Genomic DNA, 20,422 nt, shown 5'->3' with positions numbered 1-20,422 from the left:
TTAATCTTAAACGATCGAAAACCAAAGTCACAACTAATCAAAAATGAATTTTGCTATGTAATAGGTTGCCAACATACCGAAATTCAAAGCCTCCGGAGCCGTCCATTTGATAGGTATCTGCTTCATGCCGCCCGACACTATGTATTCCTCCTCCTCCCTCGACATGCCGAAGTCCGATATCTTGACGATGTTATCATCTCCCACGAGGCAGTTCCTGGCGGCCAGGTCGCGGTGGATGCAGTTCTTCGACTCCAGGTACCGCATGCCGCCCGCTGCGTCTCTGCACATCGCTAGCAGCGTCCGGGAACTGAGATTCGATGCCCTCGTCCGCAGGAACGTTAATAGGGAACCACCTGAAAAGCATTGTCGATTTACAAATATTAGATTTCTTCTAAAATTCTTAAATGTTTGAAACTTCTAAATTATTTTTAAAACATTTCCACGATTAATTTATATATAAAATATATTATATAATTTATTATGTTTGCAATGTTTTATATTATATGGACAGATTCATTGTTAAACAGCGATCTAAAATATTCTCATAATATCAGGTAGGAAGGAGGAAGGTTATTAGCCATTAATTTTCATTTATATTGAAAATGTTACGTAATCATCTGATTCTAAATTAATATATTCAGTTATTAAATCATAATAAAAAGGTCGATATGTAATAATGTAACTATTAAAATGAAACAAAAGCATACCGGGTACAAGTTCCATGACGATCATAATGGGTTGCTTCTGTACCGCGATACCGATGAGTCTCACAATGTTAGGGTGCTGATATTGCTTTAGAATGCGACCCTCCTGCAGGAAGGTGCGCTTCTGGTCCTCCGGGAGCGCCACCCGACACGTCTTCACGGCCACCTCCTGACCCGTAGTCTTCAGCCGGGCCTTGTACACGTCACCAAAATTACCCTGTAATCAAAGACACCGATAACGTGCCTGTGGTGTTCCTACCAGTGGCTGCAATGCCAGTAGCGCACGCACCCGTCCGATCTTGTCGAGCAACTGCACGTGGTCGTTGTTGAGCTCCCAGGTCTCGCGCGGCACGGCGCGCCGCAGCAGCGCCCCCGAGCGCGCCGTAACGGGCACGCCGCTCGCGCGCTGCCACGCGATCAGCTCGCCCACCGACGGGAACGCCGCGCCTTCGAACCGGTAGTGGCCCTGAGCGCGCCGCGGAAACGTCAAGTAACATTTAAAAGCCTGATTAATTAAGACAAATTCATAAAGCCCGCAGAGATGGCCCAGTGGTTAGAACGCGTGCATCTTAACCGATGATTGCGGGTTCAAACCCAGGCAAGCACCGCTGATTCATGTGCTTAATTTGTCTTTATAATTCATCTCGTGCTCAGCGGTGAAGGAAAATATCGTGAGGAAACCTGCATGTGACAAATTTCATACAAATTCTGCCACATGTGTATTCCACCAACCCGCATTGGAACAGCGTGGTGGAATATGTTCCAAACCTTCCCCTTAAAAAAAGGGAGAGGAGGCCTTTAGCCCAGCAGTGGGAATTTACAGGCTGTTACTTTACTTTTTTTTTTCATAAAGCCCAAATGGCGATTCGACGTGGAAAACTGCAAATGTTATGCAATCGTTCTAAAGTCACGATACGTGTAGTAATTAAAAATGCATACGCTCTACTAAATTAACTTTGCGGAAATATAAAGTTATTAAATATTAAAGTTGTTCAGATTTGATAGATAATGGTGGAAACAAAATAGTGTCGTTGAAACTACATTTATTACTGTTTTGTTTTTCAACTCACCTCCGGCGTGGTCTGCACGATGAAGTGTTTATGTTGTCCCCAACATACCGACAATACTAGTTGCCTCGCGTGATTTCTGGTCGTTTCTCTGACTAAGTAATCCCCATCAGCTCTCAACAAACGCACCACTTCCTCCCGAGGCAGTACACCGTGGAACCATTCTTGATCCACTAATGATCGCTCTGTCTCACTCACGCTAACCTGTTGACATTATAATAAAAAAAGATGACTATCCGTTACATTTATAAATTTGTGACACACTTTATTAGTGCGTAGGCTAATGCAGTGACCATATAATTCCCGTGAATGTTGTTTTTTTATTAATTTGAACGACATTAATAAATATGCGGACTTGTGAGAACCGCGTGGAGTAAGATAATACATTAATTGATTCAAATTCCGTTTCCTGGAAGTATCTACTAATTATACATAAAATTACTTTCATAGCCAAACTCTAGAGATATATAGAAACTTTTTAACTCGTTATTATTATACACTAATATTTTTTTTATTTTTAACATATATGTATTTCAAATAGAGATACATTTTTTTTTGTTCGAATAAAAATAAACAAAAAACCTTGATAAACATACCACGCATATTATTTTTTACGTAGCGGTTATGTACTCAGGGATTTTTTATACTCAAAACTATAATCAAAAATAGAATTAAAGTCTAACACTGATGCAAGAAACCATAAAAGAGGTTTAATATCGGCGGCATAAAACGGCACAAGCAAACGTTATGACCAATTAATGTTATAATAGACATGCACAAAACACGCTCATTAAACGCCTCTAAGTATTAAGCAACGATTTCACACTAAAGTCACAAAACCAAGCATAACACATACATCTTTCTCAAGTTCCAGTTGAATTTGTTTCAACCTCTTCTTCCGACGAGGGAACGCGACAGGCGGCAATATATCTGCATTCGTTATATACATAGCGAACGGATCCATTATTTGATAACCGATGCTTCATAAAATGAAACATTAAATGGTTTACTTTTAATTTTATAGCGGAAATATGATAATAACCGAACGAATTCAACGCAATCCCGCGCGACGCGGGCGTCGGGTAAACAGCGGAACATTTCTGGAACGTCTCAAGCGGCGTCACCTTGATTTTGAAATTGAGTTTTAGAGTGAACTGGTGCTATTTTAATTTTATTTGAAAGTGTATTCCGGTGCGAAGTTCGCGCGGTGCGTCGCTTGCGGTGTCTAAAATTAAACAGAAAACGTACGAAAATGCTTTCGAAGTCTTCCAGAGGCTTTTCTTCATGCATCGTTCGTAGATCATGCGTGCATCTCGTTAGTGACACTCACCACACGGTTAGGGCATGAACAGCGAATTTTTCTTCGCTTCTTAAACACTTCATTTCGAACTCTACACTGCACATAGACATCCAAGCGCTTGCGGAAACGTCGCTTTAGGACCACTCTCTGTTTGCGAAGAGTCCACAAAAGCTTTACCGAGTCCGATGGTCCCTCGCTGCTACTTCTATATGTCTTGGGCGGTAACGCGGGGCTGGACGGGACCGACTTGCGTCGGAAGGGACGTGTAAACATTCTGAAGAACGGCTTCGGTGGTATGATAGAGTGGAGGTGCAAACGCAAAGCGTCCATCGACGCTTTCGATCCGAGGGACGATCGATCCTGATGATTCAATGGTCGATATAAACTTCCGAAGACAATCACATCGATAGCTAACTATAACTAGTAATTACGAATAATTGACACTAGAGTAACGATCGGCAGAAGTTGCGTCTCGGTAAACACATATAATATGTCGTATGAGTTAGACAATTACCTGGTGGTCGGGAGAGCTGCCGTCCAGACTGTCGACGCCCACGACTTCGGCGGAGAGGTCGGGACAGCCGCTGGGTGCCTCCTCGCAGCCCAGCTCGGCGAGCGCGGCGCGGATCATCTCCGCCTGCCGCGCGCACTTGCGCTCCGACACGCGCAACTCCAACAGCTTCGCGGGTTCCGCCGTCGTCACGGGGATCGGCGGGGGGGAATGTCTGAAGGAGAAGCTTCTGGTTGACGTTAAATCATAATAATGAACTAATTTTGAAACTATAGGAACTTCAAGTCATATAAAAATTATAAGCCACAGATCTTAAAAAAAAGTTGATACATGTTTGATTAATTTCAGAGTTCATCAAAAGATGTCACCTCCAGAAATAATCCGGTCATGCACCTGCAACGACTAGTATTCAATTATTGACGGTATTAATACAATACTGTAAAAATTATATAATAAACATTATTATGGGTCTTGAAAATTAAGAAAGCTGACGTTTCGAAACAGTTACACTCATTATACCTTCAAAACCGATGGAGTGACTCACCTGTCGACTCCGTTAACCCCATTTGTCATACCAGTGTTGTTATTTTTACAGACACCATTTCCAATTATCTCTGGTCCTTGTAATGCCGTTTGTTTTTCCCTATTGTCCTGTAATATCGTTTCCAGTTCTGTCAACTTCTCTTTTAGCCATTCCACTGTGAGATTGTCAACAGTCAGTTGATTTGGTTGAAGTTTCCCGCTGGTATCTTCAACTAAGCTCTCGTCGAAATTGAATGAAATTGGAGTTGAGGGCGGTGACCTGAAGTTTAAAAAGCGATATGTCAGTCTACTAATATTAGTTAGGAATAACAAACTAATTATTCAAGAATTAAAACAAGAAAAATTTTATTCAGAACATTAATGTTTTTTTTTGTGGGATAGGTTGGCGGACGAGCATATGGGCCACTTGATGGTAAGTGGTCACCATCACCCATAGACAATGACGCTGTAAGAAATATTAACAATTACTTACATCGTCAATGTGCCACCAAACTTGAGAACTAAGATATTACATCCCTTGTGCCTGTAGTTACACTGGCTCACTCACCATTCAAACCGGAACACAACAATACTGAGTACTGTTATTAACAATGTACGACTCAGTAATATGATAAACTAATATAAGATAATATTTTACCTGTATTTTTCAAAAAACTCTTTGTACTCTTCCTGCGGCCTCAGATTCTGTACAGACGATTCAATCTTGTTCTGTATGTCCTTAAACTTCTCCGTACCAAAGTCGGATCTCTGCACAACTTCCATCAAAATTCCTTTCCTACAACATTCAATACAAGTATGAATATAGCAAAATACTTTAAACTCGGTTTTAAAAAAATAGTACCTAATGGTACCTTTAGTAATACCTAGTACCTTTAATAATATTCAAGATCATTATTCAAGATTATTATTAATATCATTTTTTACATTTGTTCTGCTTTTATTTAACATTTATAAGAGCATTTATGGTAAGAGCCTATAGGATGCGGCTTTGTGAGCACACTCGAAACCACAGTTATTCATTGTGACATTTGAAGTCGATAGCTGGCTTAGAAATCGTACACGAATTCATTGTTTCGATATTTTTCCAAGAATCGTTTTACATTTTAACCTAAATATGATGACTAATTTGTCAGACAATTGACCTGCATATATTATTTTTATCTATGTAGAAAAATACTTTATATTATTATAACAAAATAAAAATAAAACGTTGAGGTACCAAAAAAGGATTTTTGTTTCTCATTCAAATCTGTTTTATAAAACCAACACATTAAATTACTTTAGTAAAAACAAGTTAAAAATTATTAATAACATATTAAAGTTATGATAAGTATAAAGTATAGATATATAATATTAATTAACCATTTTGTCATTGATAAATATCTACGAGAAACAATTTAAACATAAACAGTGTGGCAAGCTATGAGTGCACTCATACTCAACAAAATCTTTCTTTCGCATGTTGTGACACGTGTTTAACCAGTTTTTACTTTTACATGTGATTTGCATAGCCACTCCTCAGAAACGATAGCCACTTAACGTTCATAATATATCCAATACATGATACGTCGTAAATACGAAATCCGGCTTTATTACTAGGAATTATGATCATCTTGAATAATACGCATGTTTACAATGCAACGTCTCAATTACTGTGATTTACTGAAATTAGAAAATATCTTAACTTTCATTCACTCTTCGAAGAAATGAAGTATTTTCTATTCAATTAGAATAGCAGGTTGATACAATCACAGGAAAACTATGTGTTCTATCTGATCTAAATATCTGAGGTTTTGATGACGCACCAAATTTTTTAACAATAAAATTTACCAGAATAGGACGTAATCCAAATTACTGACGTATAATTAACAAATATAAAATTATCTTCCTGTATAATATTCGACTTACCATGACGAAGCCGTAGCCTCTCCAAGCCGTCGCTGCTGGTCCAACAGCGCAGGCAAAGAGGCGGTACGCAGCGCTCGTTCGCACTCCGTCGCTTCGGCCAACAGCAGCACATACTCATTGTGAGCTCTGTGTAACCTTCTGCATGCTTTGCCATACTTGTCCCTGGTCTCGTCTAATTTACGTCCTCCTCGACTGGTGGGACCTACAGTCAAAATACAGACCTTTATTAGTATTTCCATATTGACTGTTTTATAATTTCTTATAATATTAATAAGAGGTCAAGAACATTTATACATTTATCCAGCTGCTAAAGATTAGACCTTAATACCGATTTTGACTTGTGTTATAGTTTGGTTTCCAGAAGAGTGAGTGTATGAGTATGGAGGTATAAGATATTAACAGAAATCTTATACGTCAACGGTAAGCTGGTATATTGTAAAACCTGTTGAAACGTTTGTTTTTTATGCATCTACGAATGTAATTATTTAGTCGTCTTGTTACTTTTACATTTTCTGAATTACACCGAGTTACCTACTTTTAAATAATGTGCTACTTTTTAAAATTACATATTTAATGTTAACAATATTATCAATTGTATGAACTTCATAAATACGGTCCATATAATGCAAGACACTCATTTCGCAGATTATCTTTAATTCATAGCATTTGTCGTTGATGACATGATTTGCATTTGGATTTTAAAACCGTTTAAATACTAGTCAGAACCTGCGTATGAACGGCATCTGAGTGCATTGACATCAAAACCATTAATGATACGAGGCACGCACGCAATTTGTATGAATGCTTTTTAAGTATCACCATTGACGTGCACACTAATTTGATCTGTGGGGAAAATGGAAAATGCTTAAAATAGCGTGAATAATGATACGGCTACTTGAGCTTGCGTGTGTACTGATAAATAGGTATACTTTTGCAAAATTATGCTCCACTGGCGCCGGTAAAGGCAGATCTGCGTTCGATATCGAGAGTTAATGTCCGGAGATTAGTCGATTTGCAGAGAATGTTGCGTGCATTATGGTTTATAGACGAACAGTTGCGTCGAACACTCTCGTGCCGGTGCTGGCTGTTGGCGTTTAATTTAACAATTGCCCGATAATCGGCACCAAGTGTCGGTGTGTTGGTGTACTGCGTGGGCGTAATGTTTTGTTTATTTACTAGCGCACGTTGAATGGTAATGAAATATGATTGGCTAATGGATTTAAAGGGAAACAAATCGGTCAAAGCTATTAACAATAATGAAATTCTTGTCTACGAACTTGTCAGAAGACGAATACAGCTTCGATTATTAAAATGAAATGTATATTTACACATTTGATTCCTAACATAATATAACTTGCGTTGAGTATATCTCATTCTATTGTCATCGATAATACTTATTCGATATTTATATTCACGGTCAAGATTTATACAGTAACTAGTTTTAGTTCATATTTGTATATATATATTTAAGCATTTAATGTTGTTAATTCTTATGTCTCTGAATAAATATTCGATATTTGATTTAGATTATTATATTCTTAGATTTAATACTACCAAAATTAAAAATGTTAATTAAACAAATGCAATACTCTTATATATTAAATACTTACATTTAAGGTAATTCTCTTCGAATTTGGCTCTCATCTGTTTGTAGGACTCGAGACATTTCTGGTACTCGCTTTGTTTCCTCTGGACCTCTTCTGAGAGCTGCCAACAAAAAATATAAGATCAGTATACAATTGACAACCAAAACAATCGTCTCTTACATCCAAATATTAATATTATTTAACATTTATTTATAAATACATGATATAAGATTTTAAACAGATACGGTAAGAATAAAATAACTCAACACGACATTATATCACATCAAATTGTTTTACTAATAATTTTACTAAAAAAACTAACATTGTTATTAATTTCATTCAATGAATCATACACAAACATATTCATCATACGCCGCAATGTTTTTGTTAAAAGATTAAATGGATTCCAAACCAAACAGCTTCATAATCTAACCAAAGGTCTACGTAAAAAGCAGATATTTGTATGTACGTGTAAACTCACTTATTGACACTAGCAGATAGCATTATATAACAAATACAATACTAAGTAAACGGCCGATCAATGAATATAGATGATTATATAGCTAAAGTAGTTGATTCATTGATGCGAGTGATTTCACCTTATCTTGTACATATATATGTGCATTATAAATAATAATTGGATTCTTAGTATAGCTACGTTTCTCTGATCACGATCAAAGAAACGTAGCTATACTATCTGATATTTTAAAACACGGTCAAATATTTGTAATTTTCAAATATTACATGATTCATGAATACACGAATTATTTTTTGACAGATAGTCAATATGAAACAATAATCATAAAGTTAAGCCACTGTGACATTAAAAAAGCTTACAAGCTTCTAATTTCAAACAGAGCAAACGAATTCAGATGTTTGATGTAATGATAAATAATCTTTCAAGGCTTCAGTAGATGTAAACGGGGTGCCCTGGGATCTATTCTTGGACCGCTTTTCTTTATTATTTATATAAATCATTTTTCTATAATCTTATCTGATACATATAATAAACACGATTGTATTATTTGCTGATGACATAGTTTTATTTTGTGATACACTGTAAGTACTACTACTTACAGTGTATACAACTAAAATTAACTACTTTATGACGATGACACACCTTGATCCTTAAACTATCATGTACAGAGATATTCATATTATTATTATATATAATTAAACTTACAAATCAATATCATTAAATTAACAAATTTAGTTAATGAAAAACACGCCATAGTTTCGGTAGTTCCCCTCTTAATTCAAGGAACTGATTTGGAAACCAATATTTTTTTAACAATAAATAAACAGAGATAATGCTTCTACATTGAATAAATATTTTTATTAGATTACAAAACTATTACAAAGTTCTAAGTTCACTATAAAGTACATACGTCAACCGGATAAGCAAACGTACTTGAGTATTTAGTGAAAGGAACTTATGTTATATTCTTGTCATTATCGACCTTTTGTGATTATCTTCTGAGTCACCTGCTCTTTATACAAACTAACTATATTAAAATAATATATAGCGAAATGGTCACAAATGTCTGTTTAAAATATTATATTAAATATCACGTACTATTATGGATATTGCTAATATTTTAAAATTCTGAAATATCGTGGTAGTATACAGTCTACATATGTATTACTGCTAGTCAAAAATTCCTTTTCCTCATAAGGATAAGGTTCGGTATTTCATTGCTACTGCAAGCCGCTTCACATCCAGCAGATGCAGGTTCCAAGAATACCTTTACTGCTAACACGAATCCATTACATGCAAATTTGGTGGACCTTGCCTGGATTAGAACCCGTAATCATCGGTAAAAATTCACACAAACATCGTCTGGGAAATCCACAATTTTGAAAGATTTTAATGAGCTGCCTTTCAAATCTTTGTTTGTTATCTTTGTGTTGTTCTTAACGTGTAAATAACAAAAGCTCCGCTCGTAAATGAGTTTAAATGTTTAAGACTACAGTTATTCCTCTCGCTCGAAATATATACTTCTGTTAATAATATCTTGTATTACGCAAGTATTTCGTAAGACAGCTTAATTCGCAAATTCGAACATGTCCGGTCGACACAGTTCACAGAATGCGCAGACTGTGTTCTTTTGAAAACGAATAGTTATTTATTATTCACAATTCATTGTTAACTAAATATTCAATAAGACTTCTAAAAATTTACCTCCTTTTGTTAAGCAATAATTTATTAAAATATTAAAATAATAGTAACTGATTTGTTACTTTAAAAAAACATTTAATTACCTTGTCTATTTTCAAAATAAATATACAAACACGAAAAAACAAAATATTACTTTCAGAATTACTTGTCTTAAATCATACATAAAAGTCAGAATAAGGTTTAATGGCCCAGTTGTAGTGTTCAAATGTACGAAATTATTTTATATTACTTTACGTCATGTGTTTCTTCTCTAGTTTTCAAGAATCTTGATATTTGACTTTTACTTATAACAGATACTAAAACGAATCTGGTGACAGTTTTTAATTCACAATTCGGCCTTAATTATAAAAACACCGACAAAAATGCAACAATCTCCCGTACGATAACTTATGAGCTTAAATACATGCCTTCAAGTGGAACCGGAAATATTTGGAATTACAATCTCAAGCTCACATAGGTTACGTCACAACCGATGACTCGTCAACGGCTTGTCAGGACCACGTCAATATAAGCGATACTTACATATTTTTTAAACGTTATCAGGAAATAAATATCTCTGAGTGTTATGAGTTGTCATTGCAAACGTACTTAACCTATTGACTTCCTGAAATTTCTAGAGTACTTTGGAAGGTTTTGTATGTATTACCAGCTAATTTTCTATTTACCTGACCTCCATTAATTTTGTGTCGCAAATAAATTATACTTCGGTTCTTAATTATCAATTTCCTTTTCTCACAATACGTACCTCAATACGATATTTAACTATGCCGTGTCAAGCTTTTCTGTAGACATTTAGTAGGATATTCACTTGATAGCCAAATAAATATGTCTACCGAAAGCGTTCCCGTTAAAATTAGGTAAATTATTGTTATAACAGAATGAAATTGTAACGAGTTTTATACTTATTCGTGTTTCTTTTTATGTATAAGGATTATATGTTCTTTTTTTTCAATTAAATTGTAAATTTTTGGTGCTATTTAGATTCACCAGGACTTTGTAAAATGATATGCTTACTTAAATGGTCGGTAATAATTAAGCCAAATCGACGAAGTCAGAGTCAGCATAGCAATACTGCAAATCATATAAAACAAACAAGTCAGATGTGACTCATGCTTAATATAAAGTAAACCAATTTAAAAAAATATATGTAACTTTATATGATCAGCTTTAAGTGCTATATTGTTTCTAAAATACAAGTGTGACGTTTTCTTAGAATGTAATTGTGAAAAACCAAAGCACGTCACACAAAAATAAACAGTGCCAACACCATCATTTAACATGTTTGATATTCGCAAATACATCAAGAAGAAACACATGGAATTGCGTGTTAATTTTATTGTCGAAAAATATTTTATCTTTATTTCGGGCCCGCCATTTTAATTTGAAGGTTAGACATATTCAATTTAATTATAGAACGATTTATTTCAGCAATCTACGATTAAATGCTATGCTTGTCACTTGTAAATCAGAAGAAAAGTGATTTTCAAATACTCAAATCCTTGGAGTCGTGATGACTGAAAATTCTTTGGTGTTTTTTGTCTTTTTTCTTGTTTGTTCCTATTTATGTGGCTGCATGTTTTAATCCCAAGTAGCATTTTAGCATTACTTTATAATCTTAGAGTCGAGATGGCCCAGTGGTTAGAACGCGTGCATCTTAACCGATGATTGCGGGTTCAAACCCAGGCAAGCACCGCTGATTCATGTGCTTAATTTGTCTTTATAATTCATCTCGTGCTCAGCGGTGAAGGAAAACATCGTGAGGAAACCTGCATGTGACAAATTTCATAGAAATTCTGCCACATGTGTATTCCACCAACCCGCATTGGAACAGCGTGGTGGAATATGTTCCAAACCTTCTCCTCAAAGGGAGAGGAGGCCTTTAGCCCAGCAGTGGGAATTTACAGGCTGTTACTTTACTTTTACTTTTATAATCTTATAGATTTATATCAATTCATTTTCTTGGCTATAGGCCTATCTATGTCTTCTTCACTTCGATCGGAATGTCGTGTGTGAGTTTTCTTTCGTATTTTCGGCGAGTTATTTTAAATTATTTTTAAAACAATATGTAAGCAAGAGACATTCCATAGACATTCTTATAGGTAACGAGTTATTTTTAATAACAATATTGAAAATAATTAAACATTTTTGACAATATTAGAAGTATTTTTCTAGTAGAGTTTAAGACATATAATAATAACCTGATATATAAAATTTTACTGTAGGATAAAGAGTAAAAATAATATGTATATTTACAGCCGACATTATTTTTATCAGTAAAACCAAAACCTTAGTTATGTATACGGAGGCAGGAAGGAGCTGACAACTTATTGCAGCAGTGTTATTGAAGAAGTTGACAACTTATGGTCAATGTGGTCATATTTGTGGTCTACGTTTGGTTTACGTGTGTGTGTATCTCTGGACCCCCGACATAAGATATCTTACTGATGGTCGTTAAGAATGAAACGTTATTATTACAAATCCTTATAAAAACAGATTTGATAACGGTACCTGCTATATGATGACTGTATGTTAAAAAGTTAACCGTTATGATATACCGAATCTCCAGTGGCACGTGACTTGCACGCACAGTGCTAACAATAGCAAATGATACGGAACACGATTGTAATGTCAATTCACTAATAATCATTGCATTGACATTGCAAGCAGAAAGTGAAGGCGAATGGAAAATAACAATCACAAAAGAAAACATTTAAATGGGTAATAGTTTTTTTTTTTAATTCAATTCAAAAATGCCACTCATTGGAAAGCCGAAAGCAATTCCGCTGTGCTATTGACCAATTTATAAAAAAAACACTAAAACTATAATGTAATGAAACGTTAAACCTCCATGGGAAATAAATATTATCTTTCTTTTAAAAAAAAATATTTGAAAGGAAATTGAAATAATAATTTATAGGAATTTTTTAAGTGTAACGACACAAAAGGCTATATTTTTAACTTTTTGCAGCTCGACGGTAAACCGCAAACGACTTGTAATTCATCGGTTTACGCAAATGTGATTTTTATTTTTGATTGTAAATGTCTGTAAATAACATGAAATATTTAAAAGACAATTGCTTTTTATTCAAACTATATATTGATTCGATTTTCGAACAGAGTTTCGGGAAAATATCTGTAACCTTCCCCTTTTCTCTTCCCTATCATCATTACATTACAATTTATTGTAGTAAAATATCTGTGTTTTCAGCTGTTTGTTTTTAAATTCGTTACTTAACGACCGTGAAGTATACTTCAAAATTGGAATTTAGGTATTCCAAAACTATATTGACTCTTATTTTTATTTTTTTAATTAAAATGATAGATAATACTGTGTATTGAGTTTACGCATTATGTGTTATGTTAATATACAAATATTATGTGACATATAAGATTAGAATTACTAAACAAGTATCACTCATGTGTAACTAATGTTTATAAATTATTACTTCTCAGAACAAAAAAGATACAAGATTTTATACACAAGGTAACGACCGGTCTAACGCTATCGTAGCATTAAAACCTTATTTTATTTATTTTTATAATTTTGCCTTTTGTTACTTACCATAATCATGAGCCAATATTGTAATTTTAACAATAGCCTTGATTTTCATTTTAATTTTTTTAGAAAAGTGTTCCTTATTTTTAAGTAGGTTATTCGGTGTCTATTATGCACTCAAAAATTAAGGCCGAGTATTATATGTCAAAATTTTATAATTTTCTATTTTGTTAACGAAAATACTTTATATTATATAGTAATATAATCACAACATTACATCATAAGACAATAATAGAACATTTTAATGTAACATTGCAGTATTTCGAATACACAATAACAAAGTTATATTGACATTTGAGACAAAATACGTAGATTTTAATAACTAAGATTCTCAATGGTGACCTACTTAATTCTAAATGGTATGCGCGTGCTCATCGGCGCATGTCATCGATCGTTTTGTTTTGTGACATCATACCCGTATATTATATTTTTTGCACATATGTACCTATTTGTTTACTTCATAACATCCTTCATATTTTTTATACATACGTTTTTACATAGCTCGTAATTCAATAAGCTATTTTTATCAACCTTATATTTACCAGTTACATGTTGATATTTTAGAAAGCTAGACGAAGAAATGGGTACCCTTTCGTAATAAGTCTCGCTCATAAATAAAGCCACTTACAAATTTCTAAAATGGCAAGGTAGATTCCCCGGTCATGGCAACACCAGGGAATCCTAAGTTCCTATCTCGCTTTTGCCTGTATTACACTGGTTCACTCTCGATTCAAACCGAAATTAACGCTTTTTGACAAGAGTGGGTGTTTCTTCGACGCAATATTTTTATGGATTCCTTTAATCTCAGTGAGTAACTGTATATTTGGATCTAGGGTATAGAATACATGTTATTTATATTTGATTATTTCAGTGTATGCGGTGTATACTCACTGAATAAACATCGGTTTAATATGCATGATGAAGTCCGAACTTGTTAAAGTGTTTGCCAACATTTTACGAACTTTAATTTTGTAACAGTTGCTGTTTTAAATTTAGAATTCCGGGCAACTCACTACATTAATCTATGACACTTAAAAATAATAGTACAAATTAATCTGCTACTGATTTTACAGATATTGACTTTAATCATAATTATACAATGCACGCAGTACCGTGAGACAAATGAGTCGCAACAAAAAGGCCAACATCTTCAGAACATTCCATCCAAACAAATACCAAATTGTTTAAAGTTCGCATATCAAACCTTTGTTCTCAAAAAATCAAAAAAATCCTTTTTTTTTATTATAATGAGTACGATTAAGTGCATTATGTCTTCTCAAAAACATTTAGCTTTAAAAGTTTGAAATGCCTTTTTATCTACTATACATTAACATTTAGCAGCAATTTAAAAAGAGAATATAGAACTAGGACAATTCTGTCACCCAGTTAAGACTTACTAGTGTGTTACACTTGCAGTCAAAAACTCAGACGACAAGCGTGTCAGCGACCTCTTAACGGAACAAAAAAATTTGCGAATTTGTCGCGCGATACTTTTTTGGTTAGATTGCCTGTTTCTTTTGTAAAAATCTATCTAACTCGACAAAAAGTTAATGAAACGTTATACTTTTAAAAGTAACAGGCAAGAGATCAATTCAAGTGTCGATAAATGTTAAGATTAAATATAAGTAATGTAATTCAATAAGAAATAACTTTGTTGACAGTAAAACAAAATACAACTAGAGAATCTAAGACATTTGTGCTCTATAGTAACTACCTGCGGTGAAAGCGATTTTCTAAGAAAACCCGTCAAATACGAACAAGTACGACCGTAGAGAATTGTCCCACAGTAGATACAAACGTTAACCTATTTTTAAATGCAATTATAAAACCATAAACGTTTACTTTATAAAAGGATTTTTAGAAATTATACTAGCAGTTACAAGAACGTTTTAGTACTAGGTACATATGGTAGTAAAATTATAATACAACCTTTTTACTTTTGTTTTAATTATCACAAAATACTTTAGTAGGGAATTACTTTATTAACACTGTTAAAAATTATCTTTCACGTTCATTTTATAAAACTAACATATTTAATATAAATAATTTATAATGAAAATAACTCGTGTTTACTACATGAGAATAATTTACATTAAGGACTTAATTAAAAACTCTCGTAGACCTAAACTCTCATAGGCTAAAAAGAGTATAAATAGTAGATTAATGAATATTTTGTCATCACATCATTTGTTGTCATATGAAAAAGGTATTATAGTATAATTGTTTTACAGTTTAATTTATTTTGTGTTAAAAAAACTAGTAAAACTAACAATCATAAGATCCACTTTTACGAATTTCCAAATTCGAAGGACGATCAATAATCAGGAATAACGATTAATAATCGCGTCACAATGTATCTAATATTATTTCTATTTCAATCAATATCCAAAAGAGACAATTATTGGAAAATATTATAGAAAATATACGTCTTAGCATACTACGAAGGAATATAATATTATAATCATCTGTAGTGAAAAGAGCTTTATATCCAATACAGTAATATATATCAGACGCAACTAAGGATTTGTGAACTTAAGTGTACTAAATTTAACACATACTGCATAATTGTTTGTAACATTTTACGGACTAACGAATTATTAACATGAGACGAGTTATATTAGTAAGTTTAATTACCATCATTTGGTACTAACTTACCAAAAACCCCATTTCAAATCAGTCATCGTAAAAGCAAGAATTTCCATGGAAATGTAAGTGCAGCGACCCTCCACGGTCCCCTAGTGTCATAAAAAACCGTAATCCCTGACTCCAACGTCTGGCAACTTCAACTTTATTCCGAATATACTGGTATAAGTCAACCAAGCAAGCTATCAGACAAGTCAAACAAAAACAATGACTCTACATTATAGACTCAGCAATCTTGACCTACGTAAATGTTTATGTAGCACAAGAAACGTTTAAATGATGATCTCAGTCTGACCTATCGACTTTTTGTTACAATTTTCTCAGTTACAGTAAATGACAAGATACGATATAAGATTTCTAGGTCATATAAAAGTCAAGTAGAAATCAAACAGAAGTGAAAACGAGGAGGTGATTACTACAAATACGTGATTAATACAAAAAAAAGAGTTTTGATCATTTTAATTTTCTGTATGTTGGGTTTGATTATACACCAGACCGCTTTCAATTAGTTGCAAGGACAAAAAATACCTATTTTATTTCATAATAATAAAACAAACCGTTCATATCATTTTTAGACAATGTATTTCAAATACTATTAGTTAATAAAATTAATCTGCATAAGTCTTCAGAATAATTTCGATCGAAAGTCAAAGAATCGTTAAATTTGTACATTGAGTAGCGTTTCTCCATAAATGCAAACAAAGTTAACATGTGAATGAACAGAAAATCCGATCGCAAGGTGTGGCTAACGGCTTTCACCGAGACACGTGCAGTGGCGTAACTCAAATGACAACACTATAATATATTTGATAAAAATCTCTATTATGCTCCACGAGCTTGATTGCAAGAATGGACAATGTAAATACTCTGACCTCAATATTATCAACTGATTTAGAAGAATAGGATTTGTTATCGATACTGATCGCCATTAATTGTCATTAAATAGTTTTTGTCTTATGTTGTTCAATTAGTAGTACATTAATTTATGTCAGATTGGAAATATATTATTCTAAAATTCGGTCCTCTTGATTAGTAAAGTTTTATTGAAAGGTTTTCCTCGTAAGGTTCATTCACGAGGCATTTATTTTGCCGTCGGCCCTTCCCACGGTTCGCAAATGTGCCAATTAAATGCACTCGCCTGTAAGCCAGTTTATACTACTCAGGCTAATAAAAGTCCAATAATGTGTAAAAAGAGCAACCTTATAGCTTGCTAAATAGGTTATATTTCTGACTATGAAAAGTAACCTTAATCTTTACTTCGAAACACTAAAAATAGTGTTATCTTTGAGTATTTAAATAATATCTATTTCAGATTCAATAAAAAATTTGATTGCCCACATACACTTAGCGTTTCACTTGGATATGGTATAACATTCCCAACTCGCTTAGTCAACTTACATTCAGCAACATGATTATAAACAGTGACAAATGAATCAACCTATAATATTGCACATCAAAGTTTACAATTACACAGAACTGTTTGTACTCTATATTCAATTGTAAGAACTTTGACGTCAATCATGGCCAGCAAGAGCTAGCAGGAAATCAAAACTAATACCACAAATTATGAAGCACAAGCACATACATATAACATATTCACATTTACAAATCAAACAAGATGATTTGTGATTTTTTTTTTATGGTATAGGTTGGCGGACGAGCATATGGGCCACCTGATGGTAAGTGGTCACCATCGCCCATAGACATTAACGCTGTAAGAATTATTAACTATTCCGTACATCGTCAATGTGCCACCAACCTTGGGAACTAAGATGTTATGTCCCTTGTGCCTGTAGTTACACTGGCTCACTCACCCTTCAGACCGGAACACAACAATACTGAATACTGTTGTTTGGCGGTAGAATAACTGATGAGTGGGTGGTACCTACCCAGACGGGCTTGCACAAAGCCCTACCACCAAGTAAGAATAAAACTAAATAGGACATTGACAGTAAATATCTTTGCTCTTAAATGAAAGTGTATACCAATAGTTTCTATTTAAACAATATAAGGAAGGTGTTTTATTCTTGTTTAAAAAATTTAGCAAAGGTTATGAAACAGAAGATGTACAAAGTAAAGTTTTCAATAACTTAACTTTGAACTTAAATATTTTGTAAGGTCGACATAATGCGAAGATTTGTATGAAGGGATAAAAGGCGAAATTAGATACTTTGCTACTATAACATTTACCTGATTTTAAAAAGGCATACAACCTGAGAAAATTTAAATGACATTTTGTGAATCCTTATCTTAAAATTCAATTGCCATATATACGAAATTTTGGAGAATTTAGAAATTCGACATATTATTACTAAATATTGGATAACATTAACAAAGTTCTCATTCTGTTCACGACGAAAATAACTAAAAACATTTAAAAAATTGGATAGCAAATCTACGACCACTCGAGACTCGGTAAAGGTAACTGCTTAGTATGTAATGCACAGGCAGGATACGAAGTAGATATTATTTTGCTTTGTTGTCGCATGGTTGTCGCGGGTGAAATATGTAAACACCATGACAGGACGTTGACACGGGCGTGCCAGCACGTAGGAGGTAAATGTCTCTATCTTGAAGTTTTATTGAATTCAATATTTTGACTAGCACTTAATTTGCATTTTCTAAAGTCTGATTGATCACTACACTTTAAAACACTGTCATAATAAACATTTTAAAATCCTTACTCAAGTACATATAGTCAAAACTGCTTGTAATAGTTGTGCCAATTTATTAATATCATATTCCTATTTAGATATTCTTGTATTGGTTAGAGAGGTAGGTGTAGGTTTATAGGTTTTGCATTAGTGCACGAATGAAGGACCGGACATATTTTTATGTGTCATATCTAAAAAATCATCCCACTTCAGAAAAGTAATGTTTTAGCATCCATAGTATTCTGTAGACTAGCGAGAAAATTACATTTTAACCACAATTTTTTACTTATAATAATATTAGCATCAGATGACTCATTTGTTTATTTGTTCCACAACTAATAAAAGCTGGTATAATATTTAAGGAAAAATTAGTTCTTAATAATAAGGACTTAGCAAAATTTAAGTTTATCAGAGTACAAACAAGGTAAACCAAATACATTTAGACAAAAAGCACCCATCCCACTAAAACAAACCACACGAAGGGTACACAAGACCCATTAGACTGCTGATCGACGACAAGATGGCAAATTAGAAGGTTTACTATTTAATGGGAAAGAGATATTCCTAGCCATTGCGCTACCGAATGGCAGAAAGAAGACTAATAAATGATATAACTAACTCGACGTGTTATTACTCTTTTTACTGACTATTTACTCTCAAATTTCACTTAGGATTACTTAAAAAGACACACCATTTTAACGGAAACATTATGAATCAGAAAGTTATCAAAAATATCAAACATAAATATTCCATGTTTAAGTAGTCGTAGGTAAATGAAAAGTTCCTAGTATCGGCGCGTGTTGCTATCAAACTGACGGTATTTACACAGCTAAGCAAACTTTAAGCGCTCGTTATTATCATGAACCAGTGTATAATGAACTCCATTCTATAGCGTTTAATGTCGCATGTTGTTGTTCAACAAAGGCTCCCATAAACTTGGTTGATTTATATCAAAGTGTAATGACGAAGTTACGCCAGTCTAAAGAAAACTGTAAAATAATACCGACTTTGTCGACAACGATATCACTCGAACTAGGTCGGGTTATTTACCTTACAGCTTTAAGGACACTTGTACACGTTTATTAAAAAAATATTGTTTACTGCAAATGATGTTCTTTGAAAATCATACTAAAAATTTAAGAATTTGAAAGACAATTACAACAATGACATTAACGATATCAATAGAATGGAAGGATTATGTAAATATTAAAAACTCTTAAAACGCTAGAAAATTAGTGCGATCAACGTTAAAGACTTTACAGTATGAACTCTCACAAATAAAAAACAGTAATTTTAAAAATCTTGTTGCCATTCGTGTACGTATTTGAAAAGACTAAAAAACTTTTTGAAAGCCTACAATTAATTTACACAATTAATATTAAGTTAATGTTAACATCAAATCTAAATTGGCTCTCATGATAGAAATACTTAATAAAGTATAATTGTATTTTAATTCAATACTTGTACCCCCAGTGTATTGCTAACTAAAGGATACATTAATTATGAGGATAATTTATTTACATAACCTTACATTAAATCAATCACGCAATACTCTGATGCAATGAATTAATAAAACATCGTAACATATTAAATATTTTTCTTCCTTTCTTAAAATATAACATATATTTACTTTTACTTTTTATCGATCAATATTCAGAAAGTTTAACTTTCCCTTGCGTCGTTGAACACCGGCCGGCAGACCGAGCTACGTTCGCTGAATTCGTTTTGAACTTTTTCTTTTATAAACTGATTTTAGGCTGCTACAACTGAT

At 33.6% G+C, this 20,422-nt stretch overlaps 1 protein-coding gene across 4 annotated transcripts in view; it reads right to left on the bottom strand.

Moving 5' to 3' along the window:
• The window catches only part of LOC124535260 (tyrosine-protein kinase Fer), a 34,212-nt gene that overhangs the window by 2,210 nt on the left and 11,580 nt on the right, over window positions 1–20,422 (bottom strand). Inside the window, exons 3-12 of one of the 4 annotated variants that reach the window (XM_047111395.1) lie at window positions 7,644–7,740; window positions 6,034–6,235; window positions 4,763–4,900; window positions 4,127–4,384; window positions 3,586–3,796; window positions 3,102–3,431; window positions 1,775–1,975; window positions 994–1,170; window positions 708–921; window positions 78–353 (exon numbers count right to left, since the gene is read on the bottom strand). In XM_047111395.1, coding sequence (XP_046967351.1) covers window positions 78–353; window positions 708–921; window positions 994–1,170; window positions 1,775–1,975; window positions 3,102–3,431; window positions 3,586–3,796; window positions 4,127–4,384; window positions 4,763–4,900; window positions 6,034–6,235; window positions 7,644–7,740 — 2,104 coding nt within the window. The other 3 variants (XM_047111396.1, XM_047111397.1, XM_047111398.1) reach the window with 3 other exon arrangements.

This window comes from Vanessa cardui, chromosome 14, assembly GCF_905220365.1.
Source record: "Vanessa cardui chromosome 14, ilVanCard2.1, whole genome shotgun sequence".
Classification (NCBI taxonomy): Eukaryota; Metazoa; Arthropoda; class Insecta; order Lepidoptera; family Nymphalidae; genus Vanessa; species Vanessa cardui.
This window is presented reverse-complemented; position numbering and strand designations above follow the sequence as displayed.